Source organism: Agelaius phoeniceus, chromosome 1, assembly GCF_051311805.1.
Source record: "Agelaius phoeniceus isolate bAgePho1 chromosome 1, bAgePho1.hap1, whole genome shotgun sequence".
NCBI classification, from domain to species: Eukaryota; Metazoa; Chordata; class Aves; order Passeriformes; family Icteridae; genus Agelaius; species Agelaius phoeniceus.
This window is the reverse complement of record NC_135265.1, coordinates 108,691,245-108,711,997: the sequence shown is the minus strand read 5'-3', so window position 1 is coordinate 108,711,997 and position 20,753 is coordinate 108,691,245. Positions and strand designations below refer to the sequence as shown.

At 37.4% G+C, this 20,753-nt stretch overlaps 1 protein-coding gene across 1 annotated transcript in view; it reads left to right on the top strand.

The window, feature by feature from the left end:
• Positions 1 to 1,080: 1,080 nt before the first annotated feature.
• The window catches only part of CHST9 (carbohydrate sulfotransferase 9), an 82,281-nt gene continuing 62,608 nt past the window's right edge, over positions 1,081 to 20,753 (top strand). The window contains exons 1-2 of the mRNA XM_054646578.2: positions 1,081 to 1,134; positions 3,153 to 3,365. Coding sequence (XP_054502553.2) covers positions 3,266 to 3,365 — 100 coding nt within the window. The 5' untranslated portion in view covers positions 1,081 to 1,134; positions 3,153 to 3,265. The remainder of the gene's footprint in view (positions 1,135 to 3,152; positions 3,366 to 20,753) is intronic.

Here is a 20,753-nt window from a genome sequence, read left to right as displayed (position 1 = left end):
TAAAATCTTATAAGGTAGCAGAATAGTTGGATCTTATGTATTTAGTTTCTAACCTGAGCTAAAATCAGTCATCTTAATTTAAAGTAATGTTACTCTTGTTTAAAACTAATCTTAAAACTTAGTCAACATATAAATGAAGAACACAGTTTCATATAAATTAAATTTAAATAAATTAAACTAATTGCAAGCAGCATGTAAACTCTTGATACAAAGATAATTACAGTGACTGTGATGGTGGAGTGAATCTGCCTTAGGGTGTGTTTGGCAGTTCAAAACAAAAAAAAAGAAAAACACCTTGAACTGCTGTTTCCTTTTACAAACTTCTTTCCACTCAAAACCAAAACTAACCTAGTAGAAAAACATCTGTTTTCTTATTAAAAGATTAAATTGCTTAAAAAAAAGGAGCTTAAAAGTGCTCCTTATTTTACTGTGCATTTTCATCATCACGTTTCAGGGCTTGTAGGTGGTACTGCATGCAACCACGATGGTGTTTGGGCAAGATCAGCTCTATATCCTATGCTGTCATGGGTCATGGATGTATGTGATACCAGCTACTGCTAAGGGAAAAACCATTGGCACCATTCCTTGGGTAAATTCTTTGTGGGCTGTAATTTGGTTAAACTTGGTCAGAAAGTGTTCATGGTGGTGGCAAGAGCTGGGCAAACAGGGAGAATGAGAGCAAGTGGCTGGAGAGAGCAGCAGTGCCAGCCTGTAAGTGTCAGAAATGTTCATGGAGATGTGGTGTGAGATACTTTCCTTTCAGCATTGTCCATGTGGCCTGAGAAGGTTTTCCTTGCCCACTCAAGAATGCTGTTTTTCAGAAAGAAGGGCTGAATATATGGGAGCTTTGTGTAGTCAGAGATAGAAGAAAGCAACATTACAGAAGTGGGCTTATTTGGGAGCATGCACTGTCATTGTGTGTGTCTGGATTCCTCACCTTTTTATTATGAGAGAAAATTGCAAATCCCAAACAGCAAGAATCTGATTCCTGCTTTCTAGTACCCCTAATTTATTTCAAAAATATATTCAGACCCTCATATCTTTTTATTTGCTGCTTTTTTTCCTCCTAATCCAGATGCTGTCAATGTCCTGTTATATGAACAACACAGCTTTTGTTTGTGGGAAACAGAAGAGGTTTGTATTCGTCGATTCTATGACTGGTGGTTCTTGAAGCATTGCTTATGCTGGGAAGCTTCTGTCTCATCAGCAGAGTGACTTCTAAAGACATGCAAACAGTGCATTTGCTGCAGCACTGAAGTTAGGTGGAAAGCCCTAAGTAACTTTGTAGCATAGATAAAGAGCACTGCAAGTCGGAGAGTGCTGAGAGCACTGTAAGAAAAAAAAGGTGCCAGTGATAACAGCTAATGAAGATCTGGGTGAAAGGAGGCTCCACTACCCACACCGATACAAAAAGCATTTCACAGCATTCCCCAAGCATTTTCTTGGTTTTTGTCCAACTTTCACTGCTTCCTTCCAATCCTACGCATCATCACGTTAGCTGCAAACAGGTATTTGTATATAACATATAAGAAATTCCCTCTCTGTAGAATCAAAGTAGAAAGAGCAAGGTTAAGAATAAAGCCTCTGTCACCTTCCTTTCATGTGCATGGTTTGAACCAGTTGCTTCATGACCCTTAGAAAAAAACTTGAGACAGAACATTTACATTCTGTTAATGTCTAGCTATCTGTCTTCTACAGAACAATTACACATAAAATGATTAATATTTAAACCGTGGCTTACATTTTCTGCAGGCAAGTTGGCGCTTAAGAGAAGTGTATAGTTTAATGGCACGGAATTGGAAAAACATATGAAAAGTCCTGAACAGTTTTGTTGTTCTTGAAATCTTTTGCATCTCTCTAACATAATTACTTCGTTCATTCAACTGCTGTTTTTAATGGGAGTTCCTGCTAAGTTTTATGTGTACTGTATTTTTAGAAACTCAGCAATTATAGATGTAACAGTGCTGAGTTATTAAAAAATACAAACTTGTGGAACATGGAGTACTTGTATGATTCAGAAAAACTGTTAAGTGGCTGCATTTTCTTTTCTGTGTATTTAACAGATTTATCTTTCAAATATCTTCCAGTTGGCTGTATTCCTTTAAAAGCTTGAGTCTTTCCTAGAATTCTATGTGTTAGTTAATCATACACTTCTGTCATATGTACGGACAACAGTGTCCATTATGTTGAATTTTAAGGCATTTCTTTTGCTGTGCAGGCCAGTTTCAACAACAGCTCTTCAGCTTCTAATAATGCACTTTCAAAGTGAGCACATTCTTATTCAGGTTAAGGAGCTGTCCTCTAGTGATCCATGTTCTGATTTTATAAAATGAATTTTATGACCCCTTTGTGGCACATGCAGGGTATCAGGTAAATCACTTTCTCTGGGCCCACTGCTGTTCAATAAAGAAATCATTTTGGTAAGTTTTTACAGTTGAGCTCATTTCCATTAAACTTTGTGGCAAGAATTGAGTTCCTGACAAGTCCCTCTCCATATTGCAAATCAGAGCTGAATAAAAAGATGAGCCATTAATTAATTTTTTTGCTGTTTTACTGATACCATCTTATGCTGACATTTCCTAATCCTGCAAAACTCAACTTGGGTTCATATTTGAGGGTGGGTATCATTGTATGACTCCTCGATGCACAGGCTGAACAGATGCCAGGGCTCTGTGAGCTGAGTGGTTGTGTTGTGGGGTGACCCATCCTTAAGGACACATGATTATACAGTCCAGAAGCAGAGGTGCTGAGTTGGCCATCACAGGGGGCTGGCAGCCTTTTGGAGTGTGACCCAGCCACCTGGAAGGCTCCAGCTGCTTGCTGTAGCTTCCCAGCTGTGGTGGTCTGTGGGCAGAGTGGGGCATTGGTGTGACACCCAGTGACCTCCTTTGGGTCATCACCTCCCTCTGTTATGACAGCAGGTGATGTTTGCACTGCTGGAGGTGGAAGGGTCTTTTCAGCCACTTTGAGAAACACATCTGCTTGGAACTCATCTGGGGGTAGAAAGAACATTGAGACTGTGAGCAGAAGTATAAGCATTGAAAGCAATAGCTTGTAAGAGTTCCAGCTTGTATATAGTGTGCTGTTAACACGGTCTCTGGTGAAGAATAAAAGTGTAACACGAGAACAACCTCCCTCTCTTGTTATTCCAGGTTGGTGTCTCTGGGGAAGACATCTCTGCAAGAAGATGCAGGCATGCTGAAGACTTCAGAAAAGTGAGCAATGAGTCCTTCTGAAAGCTGAGGAGAAGCCCCCTTGTAGGGTCATGAACCTAAGACAAGTCTTCGTGTCTGTACTGCTGTTTGGAGTAGCTGGTCTACTCCTCTTCATGTATCTGCAAGCTTGGATTGAAGAACAACATACAGGTACACTAGGCTTTCTCTCTTGTTTTTTTATTAATATAGTTGCATCTGTTATTTTAAGATGACCATAAAACCTATTGAGGACAGTTGCAGGTTGAGTCCCCATTCCCCCACCCCCACTTTGGAAGTAAAATGGCATTGAAAATAGACTTGTTTTAATTGCTACACTTCATTAAGAAATTTCTTCAGTCACATGGAAAGATGCCCCCAGCTTCCTAATTGTATTGTATCAGCTCCATTTGCAAAAGCAAGTGTTGCAAAAGCATTCTGCACGTCCAGTTTAGAAATTATTCACAATGATGATTTGTTGTGGGATTTGTACAATACATTTTTTGTAGTAAAGTAATTTTTGGAGAAAAACTGCTGTGTTTTGTCAACAAAAGTGGTCTTCTAAGCAGCAGTGCTCATGGAATCATCCTTTCCCTTTCTTTTTTGTTGTTGTTTTTTTGAGACTGGGCTTAGAAATCTTTTTATATATAGCATCAGAGTCATCTAGCAACTTCAGGTAAATCTGTGTTTGTGCTGGCTCAGTATTACACTTCTGAATTTTATTTCTGTTGTTTCCCATTTGTGATGTTTTGGGTTGAACTCCAGCTTAATCTAGATTCTCTTATGGACTAAACTAAACCAGGTTATTTACCTCAACCCCTACTGGAAGCTCAGTCACCTTCCACAAAATATCAGTAAGGTCCTCCATGGATTTGCTCTGTAGGTCCACTTTTTATTGAGGGCATATCTTTGATTTTACCTGTATACTTGTATTGGGGGTTTAGGGTTTTGTTTTCAAGGTTGGGTTTGGTTGGGGGTTTTGGGGGGTTTTCTGGATTGTTTGGTATATATGCTTGGGGTTTTTTTGTCAGTGGTTTTTTGTTTGTTTCTAGCTTGTTGAGTCTTGACTTTCAGATCCTCTTGTCTCACTCAGCTTCCATTTCCTCTGTAAAACTCCTATTTTATAGTATGTTGATACCATTGTGAAGAAATATATCTGTAAAACCACATTAGTCTCTGGCTTTATTGATTTGGACTGTTATTCCATGAGCTGCTAGGCTCCAGTATGTTTTAGAGAGCAGTGTTGAGGGGGAAATATAGTGCATCATTTCTGCAGTTGTTTGACAATGACCTTGAGGTTTTTTTCAACTAAGTGCAATGATCACAGCATTAATTCTGGCTTGTTAATTTTTCTGGGTTGTCCCAAAGTATTCACAAGCTTGTATTAATAAAACTGTTGTAAGAGGTAATACAGGCTCCCTTTGGAAAGGTTCCCTTGTAATCAGTTGTTGACAGAAAGGTGTTGGCAGAAACTGAGCATGAAGCAGAGGGGGGGGTCTTCCTTGAAAATCTCTACTGTTGTCAGGAATTTTTAGGGTAGATATCCTTGCTTTCAAGGTAGTTCAGGAATGTAGATGATGACTGTAGATTATTGATTTATTTACTTGCTGACATTCTTCACATTCCTTGCATCTTTTCTTGTGCTGTAATTAACCTTTCTTTCCTTGCAGTGCTCCTTGTTGCGGTTTCTCACTGCAGTTTTTTTGATGCCTTTCTTTTGCATGTATCTCTCCACTATTAAAAAGAAACAGGAAAAATAAAATAAAGGTTGAACTAGGACAGACTCTATTCTTTTGGCCAACCTTGCTTTCTTTGGGGTTTTCTTTGATATATTGCTATAATCTTCTTGAGGAGAGAGACTTCTCCTTGCACACATAAGTCATTTCCATGTGGAAACATTTCTCTAATAAAATGGAAGCTATCAGAGAATAACAGAATGGTTAGTGAGCTTGAAGTGTGACTGCAGTTTTGAGTGCCCTTCTATCTCACGGGACTGCTGGTGTGACAGCACTTCATCAAGATCCAAAAAAAAAAAAAGAATTTTGGCATTCTCTACAGTAGCAGTAGAGAATGTATATGGTCATGCACATTGGCAAGAGCATGGAAAAACTCATTCTTTGGTGTCTGCTCTTGCTTCTTCTTCCAATTTAACATTTAGAGAGCCATTCTTTTTTATTTCAAACACCTGTATCTCCCCTAAACCTTCTGTGGCACAATTCTCTAATGCTCCGCTCCTGTATGCTGCTTTAGAGTTGATATGAAATAGAACATATTTGCATATTCACAATATACATTAGTTTAGTTATGGGCATTTTGCAAATTTTTTTCCCTCTTCTGCTCTGTTTTTCATATTGCCACATGTTGTTCACTGTGGCTTTTTTGGGAATGAGCTGTATCTGGAGAATCCTAAACTGACAAGTATCTTTGCACGGATTTTATGTTTTCCTTTAATCCTCTCACTAGCTGCACAGCTGTAAGACAGCTAGTTTTAATCTGCAAGTGGCTGAGCATGTGAGGTGAAGTTCTGTTAGGAAATGGAAAGTGCACCTCGTGCTCCTCAATTGCCATGCTCAGAGCCTGTAGAGACAAGTGTTTGTTGTAGGCAGAACTATTTTTATCTTCCACAGTGCCCTGTTCAAGACCTACAGCATTCATGTTTGGTTGCTGAAGGGATGGAAAGTTGGATGTGTTTGAGTTAAGGGAAGTATCTGTTTTGCACCTGTGAAATGCTGCTCCTTACTGCCCCATTCTTCTGAATATCCGGAGCCTTTATAAATCACAATCTGTGGAAAAGATAGTCAGTTTTACTCTTTTGTGGTTTGTAGTGTTCATGCTTATTTCTCAGGCTCTTCTAACTGTGGTGTGAATTATTCCCAGATGTAGATTTTTTCGGGGGGGAACTGGAAAATTATATGGTAGTTTTCAATTCCCTTATTAACCTTTGGCCTACTGTTTTAAAGTTGGACTGTTTTCTTTCACACTTGCCATTCTTATTGCCACTTCTTCTAGCTGTTCATAATTTTTCCCACTAGATCCAGTGCCAGATTTTATTCATAGTTTGCTTTCTCTCTTTTTGGGTCTCTTATTTCTACTTCCTGTTCACATCACTGAGATCTCAACTGTGATTTCATTCCCGTTTGTCTTATTTTGCTCTAGACTGATCTTATTCAAGCATGTTTTCCTCTGATTTATTTTTACAAACTTCCCTCATTACTCAAATGTATCCAGCTCAGAAACATCTCTAATTTTTCATCCTGTCCATCTACTCCAGATGCACCTGCAGGCTCAGCAGCTGGATGCAGTTCTCAGTACAGCCATGTCTTCTGCTCCCTCCCACTGTGCTTGGACTCTTCAGAATATTTCTAGTCATGTTTATCATCCCTATGCCTTAAAAAAGTGAAAATCTTTCATTTTAAGATGTCTAAGAAACAGCTGCTAGCTAGGTGGTGGTCCTCTCTGATGGCTTTTCAGAGACATTAGCAGACAGAGAGAACAGGGGAGTTTCTTGGTTTGGCTCTGGGCATGGAGTGTATAAAGACAGGAAGATATATCTTTACTTCTGTTGGGTAGCTTCAGTCCAGCTCAGTGGAGTAATTGGGAACAGACTTGTCAGTAGTCCAGTGTGAGCATAAATATATACAGACTACATCTGGATGAAAATTTAATTGACAACATTGATAATGTGGTATATATGGAGCACTTCCATATATAAATATATTCATTGTATATAAATTCACATACATGAATGAACCTTAATGTGAATTGAGCTGGAACCCAGAGCTTTACCTGACAGTTCTCCACACGGTCTTGCATTAAGCAGTGCAAGCATCAAATATTGTGGCATTGATTAAGAAGCAAACACTATTTGTTACATGCTTAGAAATTTCCAGCACTGTTGATCTTATTCAGATGAAGCAAACTGCTGGGTGTCATGGCTTATGTTGAGTTCTGTACCGTGAATTACCTGAATTAGAGGGTTGTGGGGTATAAAGGACACTTACAATTTAATCCTGAAATATTAAAGACATGAATTGGAGTTTTAAGATAGGGGTTCTCATTCTTTAGTTTAAAACTCTTCCTTTTTATGTGGACTGATGTGATTTAGTGTGACTGATTACTTCAAAATAATCTGAGAATATCTTTGAGGTTAGAACTGTATGCTGGGTTTGTTGTTTGGGGTTTTGCCATGTCTTTTTTTTTTCCCTTCTCTCAAAGTTTGTGTAATTATTTTTTTGTGTTGTGTGACTAATAAATCCATGATTATTAAGGACTACTTTAGAATAGAGTAGTCTTACCACTAATTAAAACGCTGCACCGCCCTCCCATAGATTTCTGGCTCCCGAGGGTGAAAAAGTCTGCATCTCCTCTTTTCCAGAAGTTCTGTATCTCACCTTAAGGATAACGAGATTTTTCCATGTGCTTTCCCTTCCCTTTGCAGAGTATCAGTTCTGTAGCATCAGTGGTTGCCCAGGCATCCTTCTGCAGTCAGTGTGCTTTCCTGCAATTTGTGTCCTGAAAAGCTTCACAACACAGACTTTGTACCCATTCCTCAGGCCACAGGTGTTCCTCTTGTAAAGAAACAAAAATTCAGATAAAAATCACATTTTAAAAAAAGTTTGGGCTTTCATGCAGTTCTTTGCATGAGCTTTCACAATTTAATCTGCTGCTGTTGTAGCCATCTGGGTTGTATCCATTATACATATTCCTTGGCATACTCAGGTGGGCTTTTTTCCCCACCTTGCCAGATTTGGTAATCTAAGGGGGTCTTTTGGGGCCTTTAGTAACCTGGTGAGATATTTTGAGTCCATGGAGTGCCTTTCTTCCTTATCTTAGAACTCTAAGTAGCAATTGAATATGTGTGTACACATGATAATATTTACTCTTTATTGCTTTGCTGGGTTGATTTTTATTTAAACTTTGTCTAAGTGAAGAAACATTGATGGTGGCTTAAAGAACCATTCATATGTGATGATTTGCAAAGGCACCTGTTTCATGGAAGTCATAGTTTTTCTAGACAATCATCATAAAATTCATTAAAGTAATATATTTGTAGAAAGGAGGTTTGTAGATAAAGGTGAAAAGAACACTGCTCAGCAATGGTTATTAATTATCAATAATTTAATTCTTCTAGTAAGATTGAAATATTTCTGCTGTCAAAGTCCTGGGTACTTATGGGAGTCTTCCTAAGTCTGCTGGAGAACATCACTGGTACGGCAAACAAATCTTCAGGTTTATAATGCCCAGTCACTAATGAGGCTGCTCTAATGAGTCTGGGTGTACTTAGGTTTTACCCTTCTGGTTGAAATATGCTATGTTTTGTGTGTGAAATGTTTCTGTTTCTTTGTTTTGTTTTATTTTTTAAATCTGCCACATTATTGGACTGAAGCACAAAAGAAAGAAGATTCAGTAGGATCAGTAAATGCTGTTTGGTGAACAATTACACAGGTATTGAAATCCCAGAAATGCTACAAAGTTTTATTAGGTGAATTTCTCCATTGTAACATAGAATGGATTTCCTTTCTCCACACCCAGCTTTCAGTAGATGAAAACTGTAGGGGGAGAACAATTTCTTTTTCAGGAGAAAAGCTAATAAGAAACAGGTGTAAATTGATATTTACTTAAACCATAATAGTTTAAAAACACAAGTAAAAGTTGAATACAAGACAAGATGGTTTCCTGAGCTATTGATTGTAGAGTCTCATCCTGTCTTCTGCAGTTTCAAACCCCAGAAGCTTTAAGAAAAAAAAAAAAAAAAGCTAAAATTTCAAATTTTTATAAGACTTAAGGCTCTATTTATCTATTTCTGAGGATATTCTTCCCAGGTCTGGCTGTTTAGCAACCATTTCATTCATTTTTTCATTCAGTCATTTTCATCTTGCATTTTGTTCATTTTACTTTTATCATTCCTATAGCTAAATCCCATTTAATTTTATAGATCCTTCTACTTTAGAAGAAATTCCAGCTACCCCCTTCTGGTGGTGTAAAGCAAACTAAATGGGATGAGGTTTTGGAGCTCCTCATAGCTATATATTCATTTTCATGTTTGAGTGGTAGCTGATGACATTCCATGTATTATTGTGTGTAAACTTTGAACATCCCACACAACCTTGTTCATACCCTGGCCACAGAGATCTACTTCTAGAAAGGTGCAGCACATACCTTAATTATACTAAGGACATCTGAATATACTCTTTCTTGCCTGTTTTCAAACACAGCTTTAAGAAGAGGATTCTGTACCTTTCTTGTATCTATGGGCATGTAACCAAATTCACTTCAAAATCTGAATTGTAGTTACCCCTGTAGGGCTTTTTGGCTTAATTAGTGAAACACTTATGAATTGGGGTATCCTTCTTCCTGGAAAGGCTGAGTAACAGTAATGCTGTTTTCAAAATGCTCTTTTGAATTGGATAGAAAATATGTAACTGGTGCTCTTCATGCTGTTTTCCAGTTAGTCAGACCCTCAGAGCGGAATATCTGGCTGATGTTTGGAAATGTGATTTTACAGAGTCCTTAGCAGTCATTCTTTCTTTTTAAGTAGCTATGCTTTTTCTTTTTTTTAACATGATATATGAGTTTTGGTTTGTTTTCCAACTTTTTTTAAATTTTCTTACAGATGTGCTGTGATTGAGTGAAGTGGTTAGTTTTCAGTTATTGTCCACCATTGTTACTGCTTTTAGTAACATTTGGTTCAAGACAATTCTTCAGTTCCTTTCCTTAAAAAAGCTTGTCATTTGGGCATTACAGCCCTGCAGTCTTGTCTCTTCTGGGCATGGACTGTATGATGCAGTACCATTTAAGACAAACATACAGTCTTACAGAGCAAGAAGGGTGGAGAGGTATTTTTCACCTTGCAAATCATCATTTTGATATAACAGTAGAAAAAAATTAAGATCCTAGAATCATTAAGTTTGGTAAAGACTTATAAGATCATCAAGTTTGACTTTGACTAATAACCACATTATCAGCTAAACCACAGCATTTAGTGCCATGTCCAGTCTTTCTTGAACACCTCCAAGATGACTTCACCACCTGCCTGGGCAGTCAGTTCCAATTCTAAAATACCCTTCCATGGATAAATTCTTCCTGATGTCCAGCCTGAATGCCCCTGGTACAGCTTGCGGCCATGTTCTCTAATTCTGTCACTGGTTGCCTGGGAGAAGAAATGTGCTACACCCTCCTTTCAGGGAGCTGTAGAGAGTGATAAGGTCTCCCCTGAGCCTCCTTTTCTCCAGGATAAACAAACCCAATTCCCTCAGCTGCTCCTCATATGACTACCTAGGAATTATGATGAAAAGATGAATGTTTATCTTTTCCTGGCTTGTTCCATTTTCCTTATGTGCAGTGCACATTTTCAGAGGAGCAAGTGGTTGATGCTGGAGTACATTTAAGTTGCTGCTTACCTCTGTGTCTGATGCTGAACTGCTTTGATATGTCACTTGATTGCAAACAGACCTGTTAAAACATGTGATGTGGTCTCTGCAAAATTCCAAGGAAAAGCTTTGGTTTCTTACTGGAATTAAATTAGAAGTTCTAATGTTTATTTTAAGGGTGAGTCTATACATATAGGTATGCATAGATATATATTATTTAAAGTATCCCCTTTATTTTCTTTTTTTTTTTTTTTTGTGGGCATAGAGACTCCTGGTAGGAGAAATATTTTAGATGGAAACCTATCTTCTAACCACAGTCAGCTACTGGGGTACATGGAGATGAGTTTATATGGAAGAATTTTTTTGTATTCACACTCTAGAGCCTTCATTTCTGTCTCTTTCATTTTACTCATTTGGTCTTACTGCAAACAGGTTATTGCTATTAATTTGGGATACTTCTGGATCATCTTGCAATGCGTGAAACAAGCATTTAAAGATCAGGAGGCTGAGAGGTTTCAAGTAAAGGGAGCCATTTTAGTGTACAAGGGGTTAATGTCTGACAGGTGATGTGTATGATTTAGCTAGAAAAAAACATGATTTGTGTCAAGGAGCAAAAGGTTCAAGGAAGAAGAGAAGTACCTTTAATGTCTTTTTTTTTTTTTTTTTTAATGTGGAAGAAACTGGTATTATTTTTGGTTCTTTTTTATTTTTAAAGGTAATCATTATTTCACATCAGCATGAATATTGGCTGGGCTTTTAAGTTTGGGTCCCTATTTCTTCAGACAACTGTCTTACTTCTTGTATTTTTTTTTAATTTATATTAATAGCATATTCAAAGAAAAAGAATGTTTCTACATTCTACAGTATTCCCGTGCAAGACATTTCCTATCTGTCAGTTTGAAACTGGGAAGATGCATGACACATCAGCATACAGTGTTTTTCTTCTCAGCTCCTTCAACCTTGAGCCTTGTGGCTATATGTGTGGGAGGGAATGTTGCTGTCTGCAGCCACAAAGAAGGGAGGGCTAGCTGGGTGCTATCAAATGTTTAAAAAACAACAAAATCTAAAATAAACAAACAGGCAAGCCCTTTCCAAAACTCCCAAATTTGCTCATTTCTGTTGAAAGTCAGGGTCAATCATCAAATCAGCTTGAAGATTCTGTTTTTTGTAAAACAGTAAATATTCATTACTCAGGAAAACTGAAAAATATGCTGTATTTTAAGCACTGCCCTGTATACAGATGAAACCGTTCCCAGGCAAGTATGAGCCTCACTTGATGTAAAGTGATAGGGAATGGAATATCACACACATCCATTGGCTTTGGATTTTGTTTGGTTTAATCTTGTTTTAGTGAAGAGGTGCAGCAGCAGCATCCTATACTGGAAAGTCTGAAAAGCCATACTTGGCAGCAAGTGCAGCCTAGAAAATACTATTGCCCACAGTAGCTCTTTAGGAGCTCTCACTCCCCTCCCAGTTCCACTCAAATCACCAAAAACAATTGTTTCCTTATCACTTCAGAGCCTCCCCATGGTAACAACATCCAAGACTATCATTGACCTCTATTAAACCTGTGTGAAACCTGTGTGCTAGAAGTGGAATTTGTCCCTCAGAGCTTTGTTGTTTCAAATAGTTTTGTTTATATTGACCACTCAGCTTTCTATCGCACAATACTGCCAGGAATTCACAGCACATAGCTCTAGCAAAATCAGGCTGAGAAGGCACAGATTTGGTCTCTTGGCACCATCTACAAGGGAAAATGACATGAGCTATCAAAATATTTGGGGAATGATAGACTTTTTTTTTTCTGGACAATGGTAATAATAATTTTCATGTTTACAGTCCCATAATATTCTAATTAAAAACAAGCAAATAAGACTGGTCAATGTCAGGTTTTTCTAAATGAACAATATTTCCTTTTTGCTTGGTTGAGTTTTTTGATTGGTTTGTTGGTTGGCTGGGGTATTTTTGTTGTTGTTCAGGGATGCTGAAGCACAGAAACTCCTGGAATGGCAGGGATGGGATACAGTGTTGAGTCAATGGTTGCAAGGAGTTCATTTCCCATGGACAAAAAAATCTTATGAGCCAAGCAGACAATGAAGGGAGAAGGAGGGGAGGACCTCTTAAGAAAGTCATTGGCTTTGGAAATTTGACTTTCTTAAGTAACAGTGATAGCGAGGCAAAACTTGTCTCTTAGCGAAGAAATTCATTGGCTTAGAACATAACAGATTGGTTAAAATTTGTGGCTTAAAGCCACAAATTTTGACAGTCACATCAGGGAATGTCTTCTGGATGTCATAGGCACTGGGTAACATCCAGAAAATAACTGAAGATCAACAGCCAAAGGTTGAGAATAATCAGAGCCAATATTAAATTTCACTGTGGGTGTATGCCAGTGTTAGACAAGGTGTTAACTGATTTTATATTTAATGTGATTGGAATGGAGCAGGTAATTTCAGTACTAAGTATAGTCCAACAATAGAAGAACTTGCACAGCTTTGTGTACATGTGTGAGGGCAGAGATGGAGGAAGAAGCTGTTAGAAGTCTGCAATACTTTCTTTGACAGATGTGTTATAATCTAGGCCTAATACAAGCATGCGCTTAGGATCAGCTCAAGTGAACTTGGGGTTGCTTATTCGTGTTGTTGGGCCCTGGGTGTGGGCATATTGCCTCTCAGTAAATTATATGCAGGAGAAATGAGGGTTTGGAGGTGTTTGGTTTTGATTATGGTCAGCTAGGGAGATGTGGTGCGTGAGTTCTGCTAGCTGCAGCTGGAAACATTCTGTTGTGTTAAACAGGAAAATATCAGTGCCTGATGCTTTGCCATTCATCCACAAAATAGCTCTGCTAAGAAAAGAAAATATGTCCAACAGGAAATAATAATTATAGCAAATGTTGTTTGCCAAGATAGTTTTGATTATACTTTATATTCTTGCTTAATTTTTTTAAAAGAGCTGGCTCCTCCTGGGAAGAGTGGAAAACAGTTGTTCCAGAATTGTTGCCATACCCCCATAATGTTTCTGTTTTTCAGAAGTGTATGTCATGAGAGGTTACTTTGACTTTGGCCTTACAACAATGGCAGAGGAGAAGGATCTTTAGTTAGCAAAAGCTTAATAGAACTGGGTAAATAGAATTTCACTTTCTGGTCCACTTGTCTGTGTAAAATCATTTTTTATTCCTGGAAGAACACTTAGTGGCCAAATAATTCAGTGGAATCTGTTGTAATGGTGTTATTGCATTAAAAAAATGCCTACAGTATATTCACACTACACTTTTTGAATTAATTCTAGCAATAAAAATTAGGAAAATACATAGATGCATTAATTTATTTTTCTTTGTTTCTGTCTCCTTCTTGCTCTCATTAAATAGCCATTAATGCACAGTATGCCTTGTCCACTACTGAGAACTAACAGGGAACCATCTGTTAACACAGGTCATGGTATTTGAATTGTGTGGAAAATGCAGCCTGTTACTTCAAACATTATGCATATAATTCATTAAATGTCATTGCTTTAAGATGATTCTGTACCTGCAGTCAAGAATTATGGAGCATTTTCCAGGAAGCACTTCTGTTCTTGATGTTGGGCCAATGAATCAAGACTCCTTATGAACTTCAGCTTGATTTATAAACTATTTGGAAATTCTCAAGCCAAGTAGCTCTACAGGACAGTTGTTAATAGAGGTGACAGATATTTGTTCTCCTTAGAAACTGAAATTTCTGTGGGAATATAAGATTCTCAAGTTCTCTAACCTTTTCTACCTACCAGCAGTCCTCAAAGAGGTCATCAAATATGTAAAATTCTGACACTGGTGAATAACCAAATCTGTAATGTTCTGTGATGGGAAGGAAAGAAGCAGCTCAGGCAGGCTGGTACAGGGATGGGAATTTATTTGGATATGTTTTTATCTTTTTTACTCTTTTGCTGTGGGAGCTGCTGAATAATTAATGCACTAATAAAGTCCATTGGATATGAATAGACTCTTAATCACTAAAGAAGTTACTTGTAGGATCAGAATCATCAGAGTGAGAGTTAGCTGACTGGCCCCTGATTAAATTATATCCAATGAAGCAACAAACTGTAGAAAAAAACACTATTTTTTTTTTCCCAGTGAGTATTTGATGAGTTTTCTTCTTCCTCTGTGCAATTTTATGTTAAGGATTTGCTATTGCAGTCTGATGGCAGGTAGAAGACAATGAAAAACATCTCAGAAAAACCCCTGGCTTTGCTCCTGGATTTCAAATTACTTTCATTGGATGGGGGCCAGCACAAAGTATATGTGAAAAACAACAAATAATGCAGACTTTGGGGATTTTTTTTTATTTGCTTTATCCTCTTACAGATGGCAAAATTAATTTCACTCTGCTTCTTTTCTGTTGCAATCTTTCCACTTCAGTGTGCCTATTTTGAAGATGAACAGGCGGATGAGACTGGGCTTACGTAGGCTGAGGTAGTTGCAGTGAGGTATAAATACTTCATGATTTATTTAACCTTTAAGCAGAAATTTCTTTCTGGTGGAATTAATCTGCAAATAGCTGAGGTGTGCTACCACTTGAGTTATGATTGATTATGCAATATAAAAAAACTCTATTGGCATCAGGTTTAGGACTGAGGTACATATAAATATAATGCAGATAAAGCTGCCAGATGCTGTGACTGACAGGTGGGTTCAAGGTATTCTTGGAAAGAAGACTCAGCCTTGACTCTCCAGCTAATAAAATGTGCATATTGGACAGCTTGTATTAATATTCTGTAAATAAAATACAGTTCAATGACAGTTGGGAAGCAGTTTAAGCAAAGTCTAGTCTGTGATGACCAATGCACACACAAATTACTAAATTATTTTCTGGAAAATTGGAAATTAATCTTGATATTTTAAAAGATCTAATCCATGTGGACCAGTATCCACTTAAGGCAATCATATTAATTACTTGGGGGAGGTCAGATGTTTATTTGCAAAACTTTGCTGTCCTTTCAGTTTTAATTTGGGGCTGAGGACCAGGTATTTTACCCGGGTCAGAGGGCTGCCAGAATGTCTACCTCTAGAGCTGGTAGAACAACATCTTTTTGGTTTTGTCTCTCCATAAGGGCCAAAGACCACATAAATGATCAAAACCATTTGTTCATTCTGTTCAATGTGTTTCTTGAAGCTGACACATTCACTAACAAATGTGCTTTGTTACTGTGTATCCCCTGAGCTAAGCCATAGAAAAACAAGAGCAACTGATAAAAAATGGCAGAGTAAAGCAAATGGTTTCTGGAACCTTGATGATAAGAAAGGAGAGCATGCCATCGATGTTTAATTCTAACTTCTGTTATGACTTCTGTCATGACTTCTGTTATGACTTCTGTTACAAGAAATATGCTAAAGTTACTTTTTATTATTACATATTTGTTGTACATGTTTATATTTTCATGATTATGTTTTACTTTTCTCAGACTACTGCTTGGCAGTTCCTATTACTAAAATATTTTTGTCCTTTAAGTATGTTGTTTCTCACATATCAATCATTAGTTAAACTCTCTATCATAAAATCATTCTCTGGTGACACCATCTAAAGAAGGCTGGGATCACACAGTCAGCCATTCACTATGAGTAACCTGGCCACAAATGTGCTTTTGCCTTGAAAAAACTTCTGACATTTCAGGTTTTTCCAGAACTCTGGTTCTCACTGATATTTCTTTTCTTGCCCTCCAAATATCTGGAAGCAGCTAACGCGGGTGCAATTTGTAGAGATTTTAAATGGCTGGATTTGTAGGAATAGTATCTCCTTTTATAGTGCAATTTAAATCTTCCTCAAGATAATCCTTAGCGAAAAAGATCTGTGCTTCAGAGAATCAGTAGAATTAATAAAGATTTTTTGTGTGTGTGAGGAATATTGAAGTTTGACCAATTGAAAGTACCCAAGTGTCTGTTCCTGCTTTTTTTTTTCCCTAAATAGTCTTTGTCTTTTGATGTTCTCCTCTGATGTGATATTGCACTTGCACAACAGTGCTTGTGCCATAGAGGTAATGTTCCAGGTAGTTCCATTGCTACAGACAGTCACATTTTGTTTTTCAATAAAGAGCCATAAAACTGAGCAAATAATTATGTTTGCATTTGATGCAATGCCAAATACTGTATTATCAAAAATGTTCACTTGAAACTGTACCTGTCTAGGAGTGTTTTCCAGTTACTAATAAAACAAAATATTTGTTGTGGGGGAGTGAGGTCTAATCTTATGTCTAAACATCCAAAGTGACAGTAAACATTTGTATGTGGAGGCCTTGTGATGGTGTGATGCTGTGAGGTGGGGAACGAGGGATGGTGGAGAGGAGGGAAGGCAGAGCCTGAAGAGGAGTCAAAATAGTTTTGGTGGTGTGACATTCAACAAGTTGAGTCCAAGAGAAAAGCCCAAACCACACTGCTCTGAGTTTTCTTTTCTGAATAGGAAGACAGTGTAATCAAGTGGATCATAAATACTATTTTAAAATGAGGAATGTTTATAGGATGTAATGACTTAGCCTTAGACTGCTGTGAATACCAATGAGGGGAGGCATTCAGACTGACAGAGACCCGAAAGTTGTAAGTTTCCAAGAGAAATGCTACTTGAGCCAAACAAGTATGGTAGGAAGGTGATCACCCTCTGTCACATAGGACATATCAGGTCACTTCTACCTTTAGGCAGCTCAAGCAGAGGCTTAGGAATCCAATTTTCTGTGGCAGACAAAAAGAAGCAATATGGTCAGGTTCAAAGGTCTCTCCAGCTTTGTATATTGGCTCTGCAAACAGTGTTTGGAGTAGACTATAAACTTGAGAAGTTTATAATAGTAATTTTGAGAATTTTCTTTGCCTTTTGTGTTTTATAATTTAGAGGCCTCCTAGATTGGAGGTGTGTTCAGTAGCCCTGAATTATTCCTTTTTCCATCAGTTTGTACAGTGTTGTCTTAACTGATGCCTTTCCTTTGAGATTCCTCTGATGAGAAATCCAGCTTGAATACTGGATACTACTGGAAGCATTTTTCCCATGATGCTCTTCAATTCTATGGAAATATTTTCCAGAGTGTGTTATCATTGAATCACTAAAAAAAAGTTTTCCACTTTCTGTCCCTGTAAGAATGTTATTTACTGATCATAAAATTAAAAAGTGACTAATGGACGAATGGCTCAGCAGAACATCCTGGCTACTTTTTTTATGGTTTTGGCACTTTTCTGTGCTTCTCTTTGTCAAAAACTAATCAGAAATGATTGATTGTATCACTTCAGCTTTGTACCTATCAAAGTGTTGATAGTAAATTGAAGAATGTTGTTTTCCAATATTTTTTTTTTGTAAGAGGGAAAGGGACATCTATTTAACTGTACTCATGAATGTTCTGGGATTGACTTTGCACATGTGTAAATAAACTGTCTTTCAAGAAGAGAAATTTTGATTAGAGCAGATCAGAGCTCTGATAGATGTTTGAGGGGAGAGAGGCTTAGGTATTAAGGACTTTCTTCATAAGATAAAATTTAGCATTCTTTTAAAATGAGTAACAAGCAAACTCCTCTGCCAGTCAGGTCAGTAACATGACTAAAATGATTCGTTTTTTATTAGATGTATATTTTCTCCATACATTTGACAAAATATGCATCTCTTAGTGCCTAAGATTGAGAGGAAGTGAAGAATAAGTGAAGATTTCTGCTTTTTTTGTATAAAGCATCAAGTGTTCCAAATGCCACATTTACTTAATGTTACTTTTACAGTGATTAGAAATGGACCTGACAGTCTGAGCTGGGCAAAACGTTTGCTGGGTAAGGATAGCAAATAGAATTGTGTGATAGCTTGGGGTTTTTCTCACTATCTAGAATGAAATTTGAGCGCATCAATCAGCTGCAACACCTTTGGGAGCAGAATAACAATTAGGCAGTGTTTGTGAAGCCATGGCCATTGCCCTGTGGATTGCTTGGAGGAGCTAACCTGCTGCCATTCCGTCTCAGAAGAGCTGTCTGTCATCAGCAGGTAGAGGTATGCCAGTGCACTTCTGCAGCTTAGAGAAACTGAGCAGCTGACAGCAGCTGAGGCTGTTCTACCCATGAAACCACTGCCTCAACTTCAGCAGACAAAAATTCAATTTTCTTGTCTTAGTCGACAATTAATGGGGAAAGTGGCTGTGCTGTCAAGTGCTCACTGTTGAATGATTTTTCTCAGCTGAGACAGATGCATGAATGGGAAAAATAACTTTACTAATTTCAAGCAATTTAGCTCTAATGACTTTTTAAAAGCCCCACAAGCTAGGTGGTCCAAAGAAAGGCTCTAGGAGAAATTACGTAAACACTAAATAGATGCAATCACCTACATTTGCTTTCTTTAAAAAATTCACTTATTTTCCTGGCAAGAGTTTATGGTTGAAAAAAAAAAGAAAAATGTAGTAAAGACATTTTAAATAATTTTGTAAGGATATGTTTGGGGGTTTTACCCCAGAAGAATAATGATGAAATAGCTTAAAGTTGAGTTAATTTGAAAACCTTCAGAATGATTTTCAGTGGAAAGTATAATTTTATCAAAGTAGAAACTAAATGCAAATAAAAAATAAGGCTATTTCTTGTTTATTTCAGAGAAAAAAATTAATAAAATAAAAATTATTTTGTTTAATATCTGACTTTGCTTTTGAAGTAACTTTTTGATTCAAAGAACTATATGATATATAGCTTAAGTATAGAGTCCTGTTAAGAATGGATAAAAAATAGAATGTCAGATTCTTCTTTAGAAGAGTAATTGAGGTTTTTACTAGCTGTAACAAAGGCCCCTTTAACTCATGCTGATATATTGGAGATGCATTATAGATTACTGAGAAAGCAAATGATAATGTATCACTTAATTTATTTGACAAATGTACTTTCTTTAATTAGCTACAGTACTTCATAGACTATTAGCAAATATTTTGCAGTCTGTCCTTTAAAGAATGATTTCTCACGAAGAGACCTTGCAACATCAATTGATTAAATCTTGATTTGAGATGAAATGTCCTCAGAATTTTGTGAGCAAAGTCTGCCTGTGCAGTTTCTTGAAGCATGAGTTGGAGAGTTTGATGTAGAAATCAAGTTTTTTCCATCCTTTATTAAACCATTGAGGCTTTTATTTTAATTCTAATAATTTATATTTTCTGATAGAAACTGTGCTGTCTTTTGTTGGAATTGTTAGATAGAGGTCACATTTCATTATAATTCAATTCCTGAAAGTAGAAAAAGACAGCATTCTGTCAGAGATTGAATAATCTCCAAAGCAGTTCTAATCAAATATTTTAAAGCTTTCCAAAAGCAATATAACCCATCTCATTCTGTTATTGCTTTCTTTTATGCATTTGTTGTTTGGAGGAACCTTGTGTTTGTAGCAAAATATATCCTCCTTCAAGAGTAAACTTTCTAGGAGGAAGAGTTCACCAAGAAGTCTATTTTTGGTCACCATCCGGTTAGGAGGTGCAGTAATGCATATGTCAAGCTGCTGAATAGCTCTGCCAAAAAAGTTCAGATATTTTGTTTGTTTAATAACACAAGTGTGGCTGCTGCCTGAACACATGTCAACTGTTTTGAGGGAGATTTCTAGCCTGATGGTTTCCATCAAACAGCCTGTCCTAGTGGGCACTGTTCTGAAACAGTAAAGGCTCACTCTTGAATATAAAACATGATTTGAAAAGATACAGAGCATCATGCCTTCTCTATGTGCAATGCAAAGGGATAGGAGGAGAAAGAGACATTATGCACTTGCTTCTCAGGGGTACATTGACAAGCATAGATGGGACTGCAGGTTTATGCACGCTTCACACTTTTTTGCCTGACAGTAGAAATGCCAGTATGAATTTGACTCCTCTCTTGCTTAACTTGCAAAATGTCAGTCAGTAGCTGCAGTGGGTTATGGAAATGAGGGTAATGTCAACTTACTTCAGTGTTATGCTTTTCATGCTTTAAGCAAATAAGACCACTTCCATAGCTCACTTTTAGTCTGAAAAGTTTGAGGTATTTTGGATTTGAGCAATAACTCATTGTAACGTGTTCCCACATGATACTGGACATGATATGGCTGTTGCCAGCAAGATACTTTTGATGAATGCTTTTAGCCCTGGATTACAGAATTACAAAGTGACTCTGGATGATCAAATAAATATTCTGTAGTGGGTGGCGCTCCTCTTCCTGCTCAGGTATGTGCTGCTAGTCTTACAGGTCCTACAGATTTATTTA